At 36.9% G+C, this 17527-nt stretch overlaps 2 protein-coding genes across 5 annotated transcripts; both read right to left on the bottom strand.

Annotated features, from left to right (window-relative positions):
• Window positions 1-79: 79 nt before the first annotated feature.
• LOC110423872 (AAA-type ATPase family protein) lies at window positions 80-9223 on the bottom strand. Of its 4 annotated transcripts, XM_021438285.2 has the most exons (9): window positions 9113-9223; window positions 8197-8367; window positions 4623-7009; window positions 3570-3789; window positions 2642-3199; window positions 1589-2228; window positions 1209-1272; window positions 944-1032; window positions 81-415 (listed from the first exon to the last, which is right to left on the bottom strand). In XM_021438285.2, exons 3-9 carry the CDS (start codon window positions 6696-6698, stop codon window positions 334-336), a joined length of 3729 nt encoding a protein of 1242 aa, XP_021293960.1. In that variant the 5' UTR covers window positions 6699-7009; window positions 8197-8367; window positions 9113-9223; the 3' UTR covers window positions 81-333. The 4 variants fall into 4 exon arrangements, with proteins under 4 accessions (XP_021293961.1, XP_021293960.1, XP_021293959.1 ...); XM_021438286.2 differs by lacking the exons at window positions 8197-8367; window positions 9113-9223 and adding an exon at window positions 7465-7899 and having other exon boundaries at window positions 80-459; XM_021438284.2 differs by lacking the exons at window positions 8197-8367; window positions 9113-9223 and adding an exon at window positions 7465-7899.
• A 5140-nt stretch (window positions 9224-14363) lies between these two features.
• Window positions 14364-17476, bottom strand: LOC110424208 (uncharacterized). The gene is made up of 4 exons (XM_021438737.2): window positions 17173-17476; window positions 16684-16806; window positions 14815-14934; window positions 14364-14732 (listed from the first exon to the last, which is right to left on the bottom strand). The coding sequence occupies exons 1-4, from the start codon at window positions 17207-17209 to the stop codon at window positions 14668-14670; spliced, it is 345 nt and encodes a 114-aa protein (XP_021294412.1). The 5' UTR covers window positions 17210-17476; the 3' UTR covers window positions 14364-14667.
• Between the last annotated feature and the right edge of the window lie 51 nt (window positions 17477-17527).

Raw genomic sequence — 17527 nt, 5'->3', positions numbered from 1 at the left:
GAATCTGTGGGCCTCAGCTTCCACTTTTTTCAATGCTTTTATGGCTAAGTATGACACACAATATGTAACTTTTGTACGAGCCAATGCCAAAATCAGAAGGTTTAGTTACATTAAACAATTGGCACACAAATTTAATGAATACATATGTTATTATCAATTACAATCTTTCAAAAGCTCTAATTCAGAACTACTCTCTACTCAAGCTCTAATCCAGCCAACCTGGTTTCCCTATGGCTAATGGAGGGTTTAAGGCATAAGGTATGCACAGAGTGGTGGCGCCTCCACTGTTGCATTCCAGAATCGATACCAAAATCAAAACTTCCATCGCTGATATCAAGTCAAAGCTTTGATCTTCTTACAAAGTTCAGGGCAGTTGGTGAACATAGACACCTCATTTATATTGACAGAAGCTAGTCTTTGTTGAGAAACCATAGTAGTTAAACATCGTAAGTTCATAAACTGAGAAAAGAAGATTGTGATGCTGAATTTATCCCAGAAAGAAAGCACCATATGCACAAGTTTCATCAGTTTAGCAAGAAATCAATGAAAACAAATTCAAAGCATCTACACAGCCATTGGCCACATCTAGAAAGCATATCTTGAGGTCATCTCTCCAGTCACCACCATATACTAAAGAATCAAGTGTGGATCATCAAATCCACACCCAACCAAATTAGGCTGCAATCAATTTTTTGATGGAAGTGGAAGAAAGCCCAACAACAATAAGGACTGCATAAGCATAAAATTCACTAAAATATGGCTGCTCTATCTAATTTCTGCCTACATTTTCTCATTGGAAAGAACTTATACATTTATTCTAGGAAAAAGATTTGACAGATTGAATTGACCTTGTAAACGGCAAGAAAATTGCTAATTACAAATGTAATATGAATTAAGTCATGCACCAACCGTTCAAAGCCATCCAAAATTTTTCTTGTCCTACCTTGGGGATTTAGAAGAGAGACATTTTCCACAGGAGACAAGCTTCAACAATGAATGCGGTCTTCGTGTCCTAATTTTCAAGCGTGAGAGCTGTGGGTGAAGACAACATAAGCAAACATCTTAAAAATTATAAAATAGCATTGTGGAAACTAATGCACAAAAGTAAAATTATATGACATTAGAATGGGAAAAAGGTTAGAATGAAAAATCGCTTGTTTTCATCGGAACAATGCTAATTTAAAAAGATTAGATATAAGATAAATTACCTTCCGACGAGTTACTCTGGATGCTTTCCAGCAAAGCAAACTTCTCGACCTAGGTTCTAATCTCCTGAAATTTACAAATATAAAGTTAAATCTTAGTTTAAGACAGCAGAAAACAACTAATATTCCAATATTCTAAATTTTTGTCCTAATATTCAGGAAACAATAATTAATTAAAGTTCAAGGGGCTAAGTTATACTTGCATGGGATCAAAGAGAAACAGGCCTCAAAAATGTGAAAATATACAAGATTACCTAACATTCCTACCACAGTTTTGATGACAAAACAAGAAATTAATACTTAACAATTTATCAAGCAACTCCAACCTATGAAACAAAAACTGACATAAGTGGAGAATTTATAATGGCCCCAGATATACATACAGGTTCTCCTGTTCAAGCTTTTCAGCAATGGAGACTGCTTTGCGTTTTGACCATCCATTACGCTGACATCCTTCTGCCTGCTGAATTACATGTGCAAGGGACACCTTACTTCTAACAATGCTCTGACTCTGACTTAGCTCCCCAAGTTTCCTTCCTCCTGAGTTAGACACCAATGTCGATTTCCTATAAGCTGCAGTACCTGCCACCCTTGAACCTCTTCTATTAGATTCTATGGTGTCAGAATGTTCGTTATTATTGGCTTCTCTTGGAGAAGCTGGTATTTCAACAATTTCACTCCTTCCTGCTTCAAGAGATTCAGGGTGCAACAGCTGAGCTTGAGAGCTGACCCCGGTATCTCTATCTCTCATAACCCTTTTGCTAATATCATCAAATCCTGCCCTAGGCATCCTATTTCCAGAATTAGACTCTGGATCCATGATCATCTGAGATGGACCATCCCTGGAAGCTGGTAAAACAAGAAGTCCTTGAAAGCCAGTCGCGTCTTTCTTCACTTCACATCTAATTTCAATAGTCATGGGAGAACCAAGAACAGACTCAAATGCTTGTAAAATATGCAACCTAAATTCCTCTGCCTTAGATTTGTTCATATGTGAACTGAACATCAACTGTACAGTTGGAGCTGAAAGAAAAGAACACTCAATTAAAAGGACATACCTATAATTACTAAGCATAGAGAAAGCAATATTACTGTAAACATCATGTCAAGTAAGATTATCATACCAATTCTAAGTCTGGTTGCTAAAGGTGACACCCATAACAAGAAATCTTTGTAAATAGAGGTAAAAGAAGGAATAAATTTTGAGTCTAAATAATATGCAACACTTGGACGGTGGATCACAAAGCTACCATCTAGATGAGAAAGAACACTTAAAATCAATTTTGCCCTTTGCCATGAACTTCATTAAATTACATAAAACCATCAAATGCCAATGGCAATTTAAGTAAGCAGTTGGCAACAATTTTCATCTAAAGTATGGTACAGCTGTATGACAAAGGCATGCAAAAGTGAGCATAATGCACACTAGGATGTACCTGCACCAAAACTGACAGAGATCAGCTTTCCTTCTTGGTACAAAAACTCTTTTAGACTACTAAGTTGAATCTTCTCAAGCACCTCCAACCAAATTTCTTCAATTCCCTTACGGTTTTTGACTAAATTCTGCCTTGCAGTTACCCTGATCAAATCAGCAGATACTGTGGATGTTTGTTGAGGAGCCATCCTAGACACAACATGTCTCTTCCTATCTAAATTTATACCTTTAATGATACCAGTTTCAGAATCCCCTGACCTTCCGGCATGGAGATTTTCCAACCTAGCATTTGCTGACAAGCCTCTAGTGTTATCATGCAGCTCAACAAGTTCACCACCTTTCCTAGCTATATCTCTTCCCCCCACATCACTTGGCAAGGGGCTATGATGAGAACTAGTGTCAGCAGAAGAAATAGGCAATATATACTGCTGATCAGGAGCAAGCTGAAGCAAAGCAGCAGTTAGCCATGTTAATTTGTCATTTGACATCCTCAGTTGTTTTTCAGCCTCAGACAATGTTTTCAAAGCTTGGCGTAGTTTCTCCATATCTTCTTTAGACACTGGATTGCATAAATCTGTTCTATCAGTTTTAGGAGAAAAATAAATATATAAACACAAAGAGGCAATGAGCATTTGTCTATTCATTAGTTTGTTTGTTTATTTTTTGGTTTGGCAGCAATCTAAGAGCCACAATATTTCACAAGGAAAAAGGTTGATGAGCCAAAAAAAGATTGAACTATGTAAAAAATGGAACAATTTTTAAAAGATAAATAAATAAATAAAAGAGTTACACCAAGTAAGATTCCCAAATATGAAACCTTAGTGAGAGCATCTACAATTATTACCGGAACTAAAAAGGAAATGGATGGTTTAGCCAATTATTTAGCATTATTGCAAACAGAATAAAGATTTTTCTCTTTTAAAACTCACATGGCTGTCGTCGAAAGAACTTCCTTCTATGCCTTTCTTTGCTAAAATCATAACTGCCAGCAAGAATATCAGTTATCACTGTAGCAAGCTGCGACATCAAAGCTAAAGGCTCCACACCAGTTTCCATTATCACCCTCAAACTCTTTACGGTGTTTACTGTGTCAGCAGATAATGCTAGATCAAGAAGATCCACCAGCTTTTCATCGGAGATAAGCCCAACCTGTGAATCAGATCCACAAAATTTAGAGCAATCATATGTAGAATTTCAGCTTATCACCATAAATCTTTTCTTCTCTCTTGTTATATTTCCCAACTCGGGGACAAAGGAGTTCACTCCTTACAGGAACCAGAAGTATCCCACAAATAAAAAACACCAAATGCAGGAGTAACTTTGATCATAAGAAATTCATAAATAAAGGGAAAAAAGAACTATATATTGCAGCCCAAAAAGTATTTAGAAAAAGAACTGTCATGCTTTACCATTCAAAACAGTTGCACTTATCAAGGAGAACAAGATTGAATCAAGATTCATAATGCAAATAAATAATTTAAATAAAATATAATAAATCAAGCCAAAGCCACCTCTTTGTCTTCTAAATGCAAAATTACAAAGCAAAATGGTGATATAGAGAATTAGAAGAGCATGTCTCAAAGCTCAAGTCAACATGATAAAAGAACAATTGGATTAGAATAAAGTAAAAATTCGGGTGAATATTATCTTTTAGAAAACTTGGCCTTTAAACAACAATAATCAAAATTTTCCACAGACAGTGACAACACCTAGCATAATTCAACTGGAATATTCAATGACCATATTATTTGAAGAAATATAAAAAATACTTGGATTAAAATTTACTTTAGGAAGCTAAAATGTCAAGAAAAATAGAGGGGAGGGGGCAATCAGGAAACTCACTTCTTCATCAGCATATTAAGCAATGAACAATACATAGCACATATTTTAAAAGAGCACTGTTTTGAAAGCCAAAAATACTAACCAATGCATGGTGATATCAAATATTATACTGATATTCTAAATAGGTTATGAAAACACACCAGTTCCTGAACCAAAGGAACAGAGATTCTTTGCCCAAGTAAACTCAGCTGCTCAAGCGTCATCTCTGCATCCCTCAGTGATCCATCTGATCGAGATGCAATCAGCTTTAGCGCATCTTTCTCAATTTCAATGTCCTCTCTGGATGCAATCCACTGCAAAGTATAAATGATATCCGCATCCTTCAGTTTCGGGAAAAAGAATTTCTGACACCTGGACATGATTATATGAGGCAGAATATCAAGACTTGAACTGACAAGAATAAAAACCACACGCCTTGGCACTCGATCAATGACCTTTGATATGGCACTCCAACAATCAGGGGACAAAGTATCACAATCATCAAATATAAAAACTCTGTACTGTGAAGGCAGTTGAGAGATGATCATATTATCAAGTAGATCCATAATGCTCTCAAAGTCAAAATTGCTGACAGGACCAACTTCCCTTATGTTTCGACTCTTACCCATGTCATGAGCAATACAAGAATTGCAAAAGCCACAAGGTTTGGGCTGCTCAAGCGACTGACAATTTAAAGCTCTGGCAAATATCCGAGCACAGGAAGTTTTTCCTGTTCCATGAGGTCCATAAAATACATATAGAAATCCGACCTTCCTTTTCATGACAGCATTAGAAAGGGCTTGTGATACCAAATTTTGTCCGACAAGGTCTCTAAAAGTTCTTGGCATGTATTTTTGTGTCAGATTTTGGTGCCTACCATGGTGGTTCCTGCCTAACTTGCGTTGGTCACCAGATCTACCTTCAGAAGCAAGGTCAGAATCAACATTGCGCTTCAATAAATTATCAGCAAATATACCTAGCTCCCCTGAATAGTCATTCACCCAACCAGCATTCTCTGTGCTGTACTGAGACCCAGATGCCTCAATTAGAAGAGGCAATGCCTCTGCATCAGATTTTGCAGATGAGCTTGATTGATCAGATGCCACAGGCATTTCGGGCACATTTCTTCCATGGGACACTGCCCCACCTTTCCTTAATCTCGAGTCTGATAAACCACAGGAAAAACTCCTTCCTGCAATGTCAAGGAAAGTTTTACCCCTGTGATGAATTCTTGACCAATTCCAGGGGATCCCACAACCATTTCTAGGGGCCCTTGTAACATTTCGTTGATCATATTCATTTTCTTCCTCTTCCATACCATACTTTGGATGCACTGAACCTTGTGCAAATGAATTAGAAGCCACAGATAAGTCATTCTGACCTCCAACCTCTCTAGAAGAGGAAGCAGCCCGAGCTCTTCTTGCCCCTCGAAACTTGTGTCTTTTCACCCTATTTAATCCACTTGAATAACCACGGATGCTGACTTCAGGTTCCTCACCAATTTTCTCTGGTCTAACATGCCTTCCACGCAGGTGGACATTTGAAGATGCTACATCGTCACTATCCAGGGGCAGGTCATTTAACTGCTCAGATAGAGTCTTCATTTGAAGACCGTGTGTATGCTTTCCCTTTAGTTTCTTACTCTTCCTGTCTTTCAGTCCAGAATTACCAGAGATAGCATCAGGAGCCAAACCATTACCATCTTGCTCCTGTACAGGCTCCTTATTTTCAGCCAAAAGATCAGTCCTATTACTTCTTCGACTAGATTCTTCTCTCTTAATTCTTCTACTGTCTCTAGCTCCACCCTTACTACTACGATCACTTATTGCTGGTACTCCCTCATTGACCACACTAGCTTCACCCGGAGCAACTTTTGAAGTTGCAAAATTAGGTATGGGTGGTGAGCTTATTGAAAGCCTCCTACCATCCCTCTGCCTCTCAACACCTGCAGACCTTCTCCCCTCCCGGACAGCATCCTTATCACCCTTCCTGGAAAGCAAATCAACAACAGAAGGTGAATGCCAAGAGGGAGGACTGGCAGAAGGGTCCCTGAGGGAGCGTGACCTTTGAAGGACTATAAGGTCCCTCATAATTGATCTGTCTGCCAATATAGGGCTATGCTTATGCATATGGTTCTTCAAGTGGATACAATTAGTCAAATGAATGTGGTTGCGTAGATGATCACTAATATCACCATTCGCATCCTTGAGTATCCTATCTCGAACAGCCCTGGTCATGATCAGAGCATTAATATGTTCGATTGCAGAATCTCTTTTGACTTAAAGAAACATACCAAAATATAACGCATTTTCATTAATCTCGCCCGCCCAAATCTCTCCTTAATTATGGCTCTTCGAAAAAAGCACCAAAATTCCTTACATCCCACTAATTACACAGCAAAACTGTCTTAACTACCTTGAAGCTCTCACAGATCTTTCCTCAAAACAAAGAATTCATTTTCAAGGGCCACAACGCCAGTTGAGATGATCAAGCCACAAACTTGAGAAATTCCCATCAAGCTAGCTTTCTTACACTCAAAGACATAGACCTACAATTACAAACCAAAGTAAATAACAGAAATACCTTAGAAAGCCAAGTAAGCAAACTTCTAAAAATTCAAGCTTGAAAGCCCAGAACTGCCATCTAACTCCACGAGGAAAAAAGAAGAGCTCTTCGTACCAAATTTTTCCAACTTCAATGCATGAGATTGAAGGAAGAAAACCCAGAACTTTAAGCATGCAAAAACAAATCATAGAACAAAAAAAAACCAAGCTAAAAGAAATCCACTAGTTTCAATCCTGTAGCTTTAAATCCCTCGAAGATTGTAGCTTTTGAAAAAATGGGCAGTAGAGAAAAAGAGAAAGCTGGGGACTCAAAACCCATGATTTCAACGGCCAAACAAAGAGCAAGCAAAAAGAGAGATAAGGCAAAGAGGAACATGTAGAAGAAGCAGGAGGAGGAAGAAAAAGAAGGATAAAAGAAGGTGTTTTTAACTGCATTCACCTGATAAATCCCAAAAAGCAAAATGAAACGTTGCCATCATTAAGAACCCCCCATGGATCTCTCTCTCTCTCTCTTTCTTTCCATCTAGTTCTCTCTCTTTGTCTGCCACCCCACTTCACATGTTCCTTCACTCACAACCCTGGGTTTCTCTTTCAAAAGAAAACGATAGTCCCACAAAGAAATGAAAAACACCTCAGAGAAAGAAACGGAGTTTTCTTTTTGTTTTCCCTTAGGACAAGGAGAAAGAGATAAAGAGAGAACTAGTGAGAATCTAAAGAAAGAGGGAGTGGAGCTTTTTTTAGTGTTAGTATATTACTACCACTACAATACTATTAGAGAGAGATAGAAAGAGAGAGAAAGAAAATGGGATGTGAGATCTGTTACAGACAGGAACTCAGAAACACATCTCTGAAAACAGGACACGATGCCAATAAAGTGGTGTGTCCGTTTGTTTGAGCGTAGCATGCAAATTCTTTTTATTTATATGTATGTACATGCTACCATACTCATATTTGAATTTTGAACAAAAAAAAAAGAACAGAAGAAAGTTTTTGATTTGATTTTCTTTGGCCCCTAATACAAAATTTTCCATTATAATGTACATACAATTAAGGTTAATTTGAAATGGGGGGGGGGGACCAAAAAGTAACCAATTTGTTGAATTTTTGCGCTTCTTGTTGGTATCATATGTCTTACCAACATTATGTAATTTGACTAAATTGATTGGAGTACCTTTTTGAATGGTGCCATGTTTGATTGAAGGTTTCCTGATGGTTGAAAAAGATCTCTTCGTAGCTTTGAATTATGTTTAAAGATGAAGTCTCCCTTTACAAGTTACTAAGACACAGTATATAAAAATGGCTTCATTCCGTTCCTGTGGGCGGGGGCTGTAGCCATCATTTTCTGCATATAAAAAATAAAGGTTCTTGATTCAAAGTCTCATTCGGCATAGAATTAGAGTTGCAGAGCTGAAATTGTTCTCAAAAAACCAACATCTAAGTTAGAAACTAATCTACAAAATGAAAGAAAATGGTTGTATCCACGATAGCTCGGTCCCAAGCAGATGATTCCATATCTGACCCACGGCTAAAAAAAGGGTAAGGTTATCTCTGTATAAGCCAAGGAAAGGGAAGGAGAGAGGGGAGTCCTTTGATTCCAAGTTTTTGGTTCCAACTATCAATGTCACTGTCACGTGCTCCCATTCAAGTTTCAACCCATGAACCATGACTGACTTGACTCTCTGATGACCTTCGTGGATCAAACTCACTCTCCTTTCCTCTCCAATTCTATGGTAAAATTTCTTAATCAAAATGAGCCACGGTCTGCTACTCCCGCTTGCTTCCCCTTTTTTTGTGTTAAGACACGAGATCAACTGATCCTTCCCCGGCAGCCATAAGGTGATGATTTCATATATCTATTAATAGAACAATAATGAAATGAAAAGAAGGAGAACGTTGAGGATGATTACTCTTCCTCTATACATATATGTATCTACGAGGGGGAGTGATGATTCGTCCTGCGCCATTTGTCTGCTTATCCTTTTCAAATAATGAAAAGTCATAACTATTCGTTTATGTTAGGATAAATTCCAAAAGAAAAACTAAAATCTCACTCTCACACTCATGGGGTGGGGGCAACAAGCTCTTACCGGGTTGCTGGATATGGCTTCCACAGTCACTGCTCTATCAAGGAGGAAACATGGAAACTCCAGTTCTAACTATAAACTTGGAGATTCTTATCAGTCTAAACCAACTCTCCAGAAATTTGGATCATTGGGTGTTCAAAGATTTCTTGTTTTACTTTCCTTTTGCCATTTATGACTAGTATAAATACATCAAAGAAACTGGGAAGCAGAGCAAGGTTAAAATTTAAAATGCAGAGTTACTGCCCAGTCCTGCCATCTGGGGTCATAAATTGCAGCTGTCGTTATAGTTCTACATTTAGTAAGCTACTGTACTTTTTTTTTTGTCTCTTATTTTGAAGAGAAATGTAGTAAATAAAAAGAAAAAGAGGGCCACGGGGTCTCCGGGGCACTGGCCAGGCCCCTCATTCCCGTTGTGGTGAAACCAAAAGTGAGATTTTGTATTAAATTTATTCCTCTTAAGCTACTGACGCGAGACACATTAGCAGTACTTCTATTTCCTGGTCAAAGACGGTCCAGTGTTTAGCTTGAACCAGATATAAAAACAACCGAAAACAAATCTCAACAAGAGAAATTTTTGGAGTATTGACAATGTGAATTAACTTGGATTGGTAGGGGGTGCATCAGCAAAAGCAAAGTCATGAAAGTTTTAGGTGGATTGTCTATTGGATTACCAAACCAATTTTATTGACGGGGGACAGAGAGAGAGAGAGAGTGTGACATGGAAACAGAGCAGTTTGTGTTTGGCCTTTGGAGCCACAGGGGAATTCATGCACAACAGGACATTCCATACGAAAATGTTGGGAATGCCGCCAAAAAAACCCAACACTGTGCCAAACAGGCCCCATCTCTGCCCACAACTCTTACAATGAACTTGCGGCATCCAAGGCCCCATCCTACCATGACTGGGATTTACTCTTCCGTTTTCACATTTATTAATTTGTTTCGCCAATGAAGCAAATGGCAACGAATTAGATCATAACTTTCTGTTTTTTGGTTAGATAAATTGGGGCATAATATACCCTTCCGAGTCATGCAAGAGCCTGGAGACCAGAACTCAGGCCACCAGGAGCCCAGCCATGGCCAGACTGTCTAAAACAATAGGGTAAAAACCACAATGCTGAATGCATTTATTCTCTGCCATGCCCATATCCTTCTTGTTCGTGGTCATGCCGCATGTGCCCAACAACAAAGAAGCATAAAAAAGGGAATGGGTGGCAACGGATATAGTAGTAAACAAATCCCAGCAAATGGTGGGCAAGTCAATCCCATTCCATGTGGGTGTTTTCTTGGATTCTCTCGAACGGAAAATAAAAACTAAGTCAAGAATGGACCACACAAATTTTGTTGCCTAGTGCACCATTGGGAAAGAATATACATGTGTGCTATCAGTCTCAAGCTCAGAAAGGTTTGCCATCGTTGGCTTCTGGATTCCTCCACTCTATAGGATAAAATAGTACCCTCGCAGAATTACTTAAAAGTGTTCAGAATTTCAGATGCATTAAATTTTCTGAGCCTGGGAAAAAAGGTTGCTTTCCCCTTTGATCTGTTCCTCTTTCCTTGTGTACTTGTGTTTCAAGTAAATATACAGACTCTCGAGGAGAAAATATTTAGATACTTACAAGGTGTTACAATCACAAGAAAAACGGGGCGTTTTGAGAGTTGAGATTACCTATTAATTAGTATTTGTTTGCTTTTCATTCATTTATATGGACTCAAAATTAGGTTAAAATTATTTGTCCATCAGCTAATTTTTCTTGGGACCAACTTGTTCATCTACATAGGTTATAGAGCTCAGAACCATAATGCATGTGACAACATTAAACACCATCCACATTTAACCTTTTTTGGTGCCAATTATAACAATGAACTATCCCTAAAGTACCTTTTTCTTTAATCGTGTAGAGAGTAGAGAGACCCTTGAGGGGTTGGCCACTGCCACTTAGCCTTTTTATTCCTTTTCTTTTATGAGTAGCTGCTGTCTTTTATTCCAACCATGCCGATGGATAGTATGCTTTTTGTAGGGCACGCAAGAACCTTTAATCTATACATTCTCCTTAGCATTTACACAATAATAATAATAATAATAATAATGCAGAGTTAAAAGGAGGATAGATGCATGATTTTCATATGGTAAATTGGTTCTTTGGGATGTATAGTGGTATGACATAAAGATTTTAAAAATATCACGATTTTTGCATGTATATACCTAAATGATTTAATTTTTTCGAGAGTTCAATCTGATCGCTCATAAATTAATATAAATATGTTATAATTTTAACAATATTTTGTTGTTTAAAGTAATTTGTCTGATGAATTTTTTCGATCTATAATCTTAATTGTATGAATATAAATGAATTGAGAATTTCAAATTTGGTATACATTTATGACATTATTATACAATTAATTTCAGACCCTTTTTCTATTTGGAATGGCTCTCTCTTTTTCAATCCAATCCATGGTGATCAAATAAGTTTTGAAAACATAAAGGACTCATTATGAAAGTAGACGCTCGAAATAAATAAATTTGCAGCAAAAAAGTTGGTTCAAGACATTGTAGCATATAAAGAAAGGATTTTGTCTAGTTTTGAACGTACATGTAGCAGCTGGGAGGCATTTATTTTGTGGAAAAGATATAAAACCACTCGAGTTAATGTTTGTTTGTTGTTCTTAGAACCAAATCAGATACAAAATCGTATCATTTGAACTACCTAAGCTAACTGATAAGAGGGGAAAAGGGAACAGTGTTGAAGCCATTAGTAAACATGCAAAGGGAGATATCACTAAAGCACCATTTGTTTGGTGATTAGTGGGACTAATTACTCAGTGCATAATCCTCAAGTTTTATACAAGTTATATAAAAAATAAATAAATTTATATGATTAATGATAATTGAATATCATAGTGGAAGAAAGAAGTTTGAGACGATATGAAAATTGGGTTGCGAGCTACTCCCAATGCAAATGATTAGGGCTACCCCAAAGCAAGGCTAAACAATATATATTTGCATTAATATAACAAGTTCTGTTTGTCTTGACATTGAACATTGTTATTAGCTAAAAAGTTAAAGATGGTTTTCCCCCACATAATATTTCTTTTTCTTTTTGTTTGCCTAATAATGAAAGATTTAATAGTTAACAGTGCCCAAATCTTTGACCAGCATTTTCACTTCTCATGATTTATATCATCCGATGAAGCTGACCTTGTTGAAGATTCCTCACTTTATATAATTGACCTTTTTACATAAAGAGGGTGGAGTGGAGGGCATCATTTTGATTCATTGGAAAAAGTTTCTTCATGTCTAGTTCCCAAGAGACAATGTTCTGGTTATCTGTTCCACCCTCCCTCCTAATAATCTTTTTTCTTTTGGGGCAATGCAATCTCTAATCTTGAGATAAACAACTTATATATATATGTAAGGAGTTGTTTGGTGATTAGTTGCTCCACATGCCTATGGACTGCCTTGCGGCAAAATATATTTATATGAGTTGTTTGGTGATCAGTTGCTCCACATGCCAATGGACTGCTTTGCGGCGATTTTGCACTCCTTTGGCTAGTTTGTAGATTGTATAGAGTGTTAAATTTGGGGAAGGCAGTGCCGCGAGTTTGGTTCCATCCCTCGTGCACGCATGCAATATTATAAAAACCCTACAGCCTCTTTTTCAACCTTAAAAGGACCTGCCTACTTGCTTGCTGCCTAGACCTGTTAAAATGAGCTTGGCTCATCGGGTCAGTTTATTTTTTTTAAAATATGAGACGGGTCGAGTTTAAAAATTTAAGTTCATATTAAAATTGGGTTTAAACGGGTTAGCCCGTTTAGGCCCGAGGGCTGACCCGTTTAGGTCTGAGGGCTAACCCAGGTTGGTACGGGCCAGCCCGACGGGTCCAAAAAAAATTAAATCGTGGTGGGGGGTAGACCTGTCAAAATGGGCCGAGCCTATAGGGCCGGTCCATTTTTTATTAAATATGGGGTGGGTTGGGTTAAAATTTTTTGGCCCATATTTGAACCGGGCTTAAATGGGCCAGCCCACCAAATCAGTGGGCTGATGTGGGCTGGGGCAGGGGCAGCCCATGGGCCAAAAAATAATTTTAATTAATTAATAATTTTATATATTTAATTATGAAAAATCAATAATTTAGTTACCAATAGTATTGTTTATTTTATATATTTCAATATCTTTAATCTTCACTTGTCAAATTAAAATTTTAATTTAAATTAAAACTTATTATCTCTTTTTCTTTATGATAATGAATGTTAGATGATAAATTGATAATAATTCAGACCTTGAGATATCATTGCTGTCTAAATAAGATTTAAATGTTTTACTTGAGAATGAAGATTGAGGAGGATATAAATGAGTCTTAAATTTTTATTATTTGGTTATTACTTATGTTTATAAGATAGTAGTTTGTGTTAAGATTTAAACTTTATTATGTAATTTATTTATTTTTTTATATTTGGTGTAATTTATTTATTTGTAACATGTTTTTATTATTCAATTTATGAATTAAATCATAGAACAATTTTATTAATAAAAAATTTATCAAGTAAAATTATAAAATTAATTTTTTTTTGAAAAAATAAAAAAATGGGCTGGCCCAACCCAACCCATAGGCTAACAAGGGTGGGCTAAATATTAAAAATTTGAAATTTTATTTATATTTGATGTAATGTATTTACTTATTTATTTTTGATATAATTTATTTGTTTGTAATATGTTTTTATTATTTAATTTATGAACTAAATCATAGTATAGTTGTATACTTGTATTGATGAGTAGTAGAAATAATTTTTTTTGAAAAAAATGGGCTAGCCCAACCCGACCCATGGACTAGCAAGGGGTGAGCTGAGCTGAACATTTTGTAACTCATATAAAATATGAGCTGGCCCGGCCTTGACCATATTTTTCAGCTCACAAGAGCTAGGACCGGGCTGAACCGGGACCGACCCATATTGACACGGTCTATTGCTGCCTATCTATGATGGAACGCAAAAAGCAATCAAACAGTGGCTGCTTAGGCATGCTTTGAGACTAGGGTCTACGGTCTACACTAGGAATTAGATGAGATGAAAACTCTGATGCCCATGGGTTGGGTTGAGAGTTTTTGTGGAATAAATACCTTTGGGCCAAGCAAAGTTAGGGCTGGCTTTTTGGACCAAGGTCATTGGGACTTGCTTCTCCGAAACAGGGAATTACTTGTTTGAATTGGAAGCTATGTGAAGCACAGAGCGTGAATGAGCTTAAAAAAGGTGCCATAAGAAACAAGGTTCCTCAAGCTACACACCAAGCCACAAAAATTCTTTAGTTTTCCAGAATAAACATTTCAAACCATACACCATAAAAGTACTGAATTTTTGTTGGATATTCAGTCATCCGCTTTAAACATGATGGAGAGTTCACTTGAAGCCCAATGTTGAGAGTTGAAACAACTAGACCTTTGCCCACAAGAACCATATTGTACACCAATGGGGATTTAGTTGGGGAGAGATTAGAGGATTATGAGCTTAATTTACATGATTTACATTAAAAATGAATCACTGTATTCTTTAGTCTCTGTTGTCAGTTCTCGTGAATCAAATTGATCGGATCACTCAAGACATACTTGGGCAGTTCATACTTGGCACCTGCAATTGTAATTTTGCGAGCAAGTTAAAGTTGTGTGAAATAGAATCTTTGCATGGAAGAGTAGAAAGACAGACTAGGCACCTCTCTCATCATAGCAAATTGTTAAATCATCATTCTGAACAATCACCCCAGCACTATCAATAATTGCTTGTGCAAGAATTAATTCAGCTTCTGCTGCAGCTCGAAGTGCATCCCATATCTCTGGTAACAGAACATTCATTCTTCAGAAATTAGTTGTTTGATACAGGGGAAACAAAACATATGGAGTAACAATCATGACCACATAAAAAAAAGAAATTGTGTCAGATATTCAGTGAAAGGGTACAATCAAGGTAGTAGAAGAAAGCAACTGTCGGAGCTGAGCATCAAGATTGAAATTTAGATTTTCTGCATTTATTTGAGAACCTTGTAGGGGGCACCTAACTCCAATTGTGTACAAAATGGAACATCACAATTCATGTTGAAATACCCACCACTGTTACAGCTCTCCACTTGGGTTCCGTCTAACAGTAGATATGGTACAGCAAGAAACATAGCATATCTTTTCTCTCCTAGCATCGATAAACTAACCATCAACCAGCATACAATTTATCATTTGGGAGAATTCAACGTAAAATAATTTAGATATCAATATGAAGAATAGCCTGGCACCAATTGTATTACATAAGATTCACTTCACATAAACTACAACTCATAAAAGTGGATTAGTAAGAAAAGAATCTCCAATATTGAAACATCTGCAGATTTCTTTACTGCAGATAATCCCAGACTTCTAGTTGATACCTATAAACTTCAGTAACTTGTTTCTAGAGCCAAAATGGATGTTGGCTTAAAGAGAATGAAGATGAGAGGATGTACAATAGGAAATATCACAATAAAATCAATAAATACATATATTCAGAGGCAAAAACAGGGGCTAAAATGAGCAGATGAAAAAATTTTAACTTCCAATACAAAAAGGCATACACAAACTGTAAAAAAGGCAGTTTGACATTCTTTTTATTGTAAAAGGCAGTTTAACATTAATAATTATTGACTGTCCCATTAGATCAATATCAAACTCAAGATCATTTGACTTTATAACTGACACCTATTAACATAATCCTTTATATGTTGGCACATCGTGCTCACAAATGAAGTGGAAGATAATTACATTCAATTTTTCATTGAGGATGAACTCTACAGAGAATTCAAGAAGAAATTTAATTCTCGGTAGTCAGGCTCCCAGACCTTTTACTTTAGAGAGCAAAAGGGGGCAGCCTATCACAAAAAGGGTGAAGTTCTCACTCCTTGAAAGCAAGCCATCAAGATAACATCATTCATAACAAACGAGGATCAACACCTGTACCCTTTTTGCTCAAAGCAGTCAGAATTTGTGATCTTAGACATCCATTTCATCTCAAAATTTCTTCTAACAAGATCTTTAGCTCAAAGAACTTTAACATGTTAACTGTGAACCAGGTCCCAGGTACCCAGAGTCTCTTGGTCCAATGCTGCAACTTATTGTCCCATCAACTATTTCAATTGAACAGATTCATGATCACATTACATTCAAAAAACATGTCGAATTGTAGGCAAGGAGCTAACTTAACAGTAGCCACAAATCACTTTCAAAATAAGATGTCTCAAGCAATCCATCCTCACATAGTTTCAGAATTCACACTCTCAAATTGTCACTCCAGCTCTCATTTCTGCAAGGCGTTCTAGGTCCTAAATCACCTACCAATGTGCAAGGTAACTATATCCAAGAAAACATTGCAGAAATAGCTGGGAATTAGCCCATCGCAATCTTAACTAATCTAAATATTGTGTGGAACAATTGATCTCTGTGATACTTAGTTTGAAGCATAAATCATCCAACTAATCTACACAGAAGAACAGCGTTCTCAAAACTTTGCTAACAATTACTGTAGACATCTTGATGGTAAATACGTGTAAAGGGAAAAATACCTTTCTGGCCACCATAGTGAGGAGCCGTATCCCAAAATTCATCACGCATCTGCATGAGTTGTGTCCTCGTAATCGGTTCAGAATGCTTCCAAGGTTTTGGCTTTCTGATTTTCTTCGCAGCTTCTGCAACATATAAAAATCACAATAAACTCCAAAACTAATCAAAATTTTAGCTTCCAATCTTGCTATAGGAATACGGATTATTCATTAATAAAAGTTAAAGATATAATTATAGGTCCTTAGTTAAGTCATAAATCAAGAATCAAATGCATCATCTTCTAGATGATTAAATTAAAACCCTACCTTAGAATAATAAAATTCTCAAAACCATGGTCAAAATTAGTCAAATTTCAGAAACGCATCCAAAAAATCCAATGCAATGTAATTAACGAAGAACAATCATTAACATAAATAAACCTCCAGTACGACATTCCAAAAAAAAAAAGATCATAATTAAATACGAAAAAATAGAATATTTTATTCTTTTACCGTCACCCCTGGTTCGTTTAGATCCCGAACAACCCATCTCCGTTAGCTGGCCGAAGAACGAATCACAAATCTTTTTTTTTTTTTTGAGGGGTTGTTGTTTAGAAATCGGAGTGATATAAATGCAGCAGCAACAACAGCTGACGTTGTTGCTGCAGCTGTTGTTTAAGACTTTTGGTAGCAGCGACCTTTCTGCGACAGCTAAGGAGAGGATTTAAAGTTTAGCTGCCTCGCTTCTTCTTCTCCTCCTCCTTCTTCATCTTCTTCAGGAAACTTCCTTTTCAAGAGTGGGAGTCCACTCTTTGCGTGGGTCTCCATCACTTCTTTCCAACTCCCCTTTTTTTTTTTTCTTTTCCTT

This window comes from Theobroma umbraticum, unplaced genomic scaffold (assembly GCF_002168275.2).
Source record: "Theobroma umbraticum cultivar Fairchild unplaced genomic scaffold, ASM216827v3 scaffold_204.0, whole genome shotgun sequence".
Taxonomy (NCBI): domain Eukaryota; kingdom Viridiplantae; phylum Streptophyta; class Magnoliopsida; order Malvales; family Malvaceae; genus Theobroma; species Theobroma umbraticum.
Note: the sequence above shows the minus strand (reverse complement) of the source record. Positions and strands in the feature narration are given on the sequence as shown.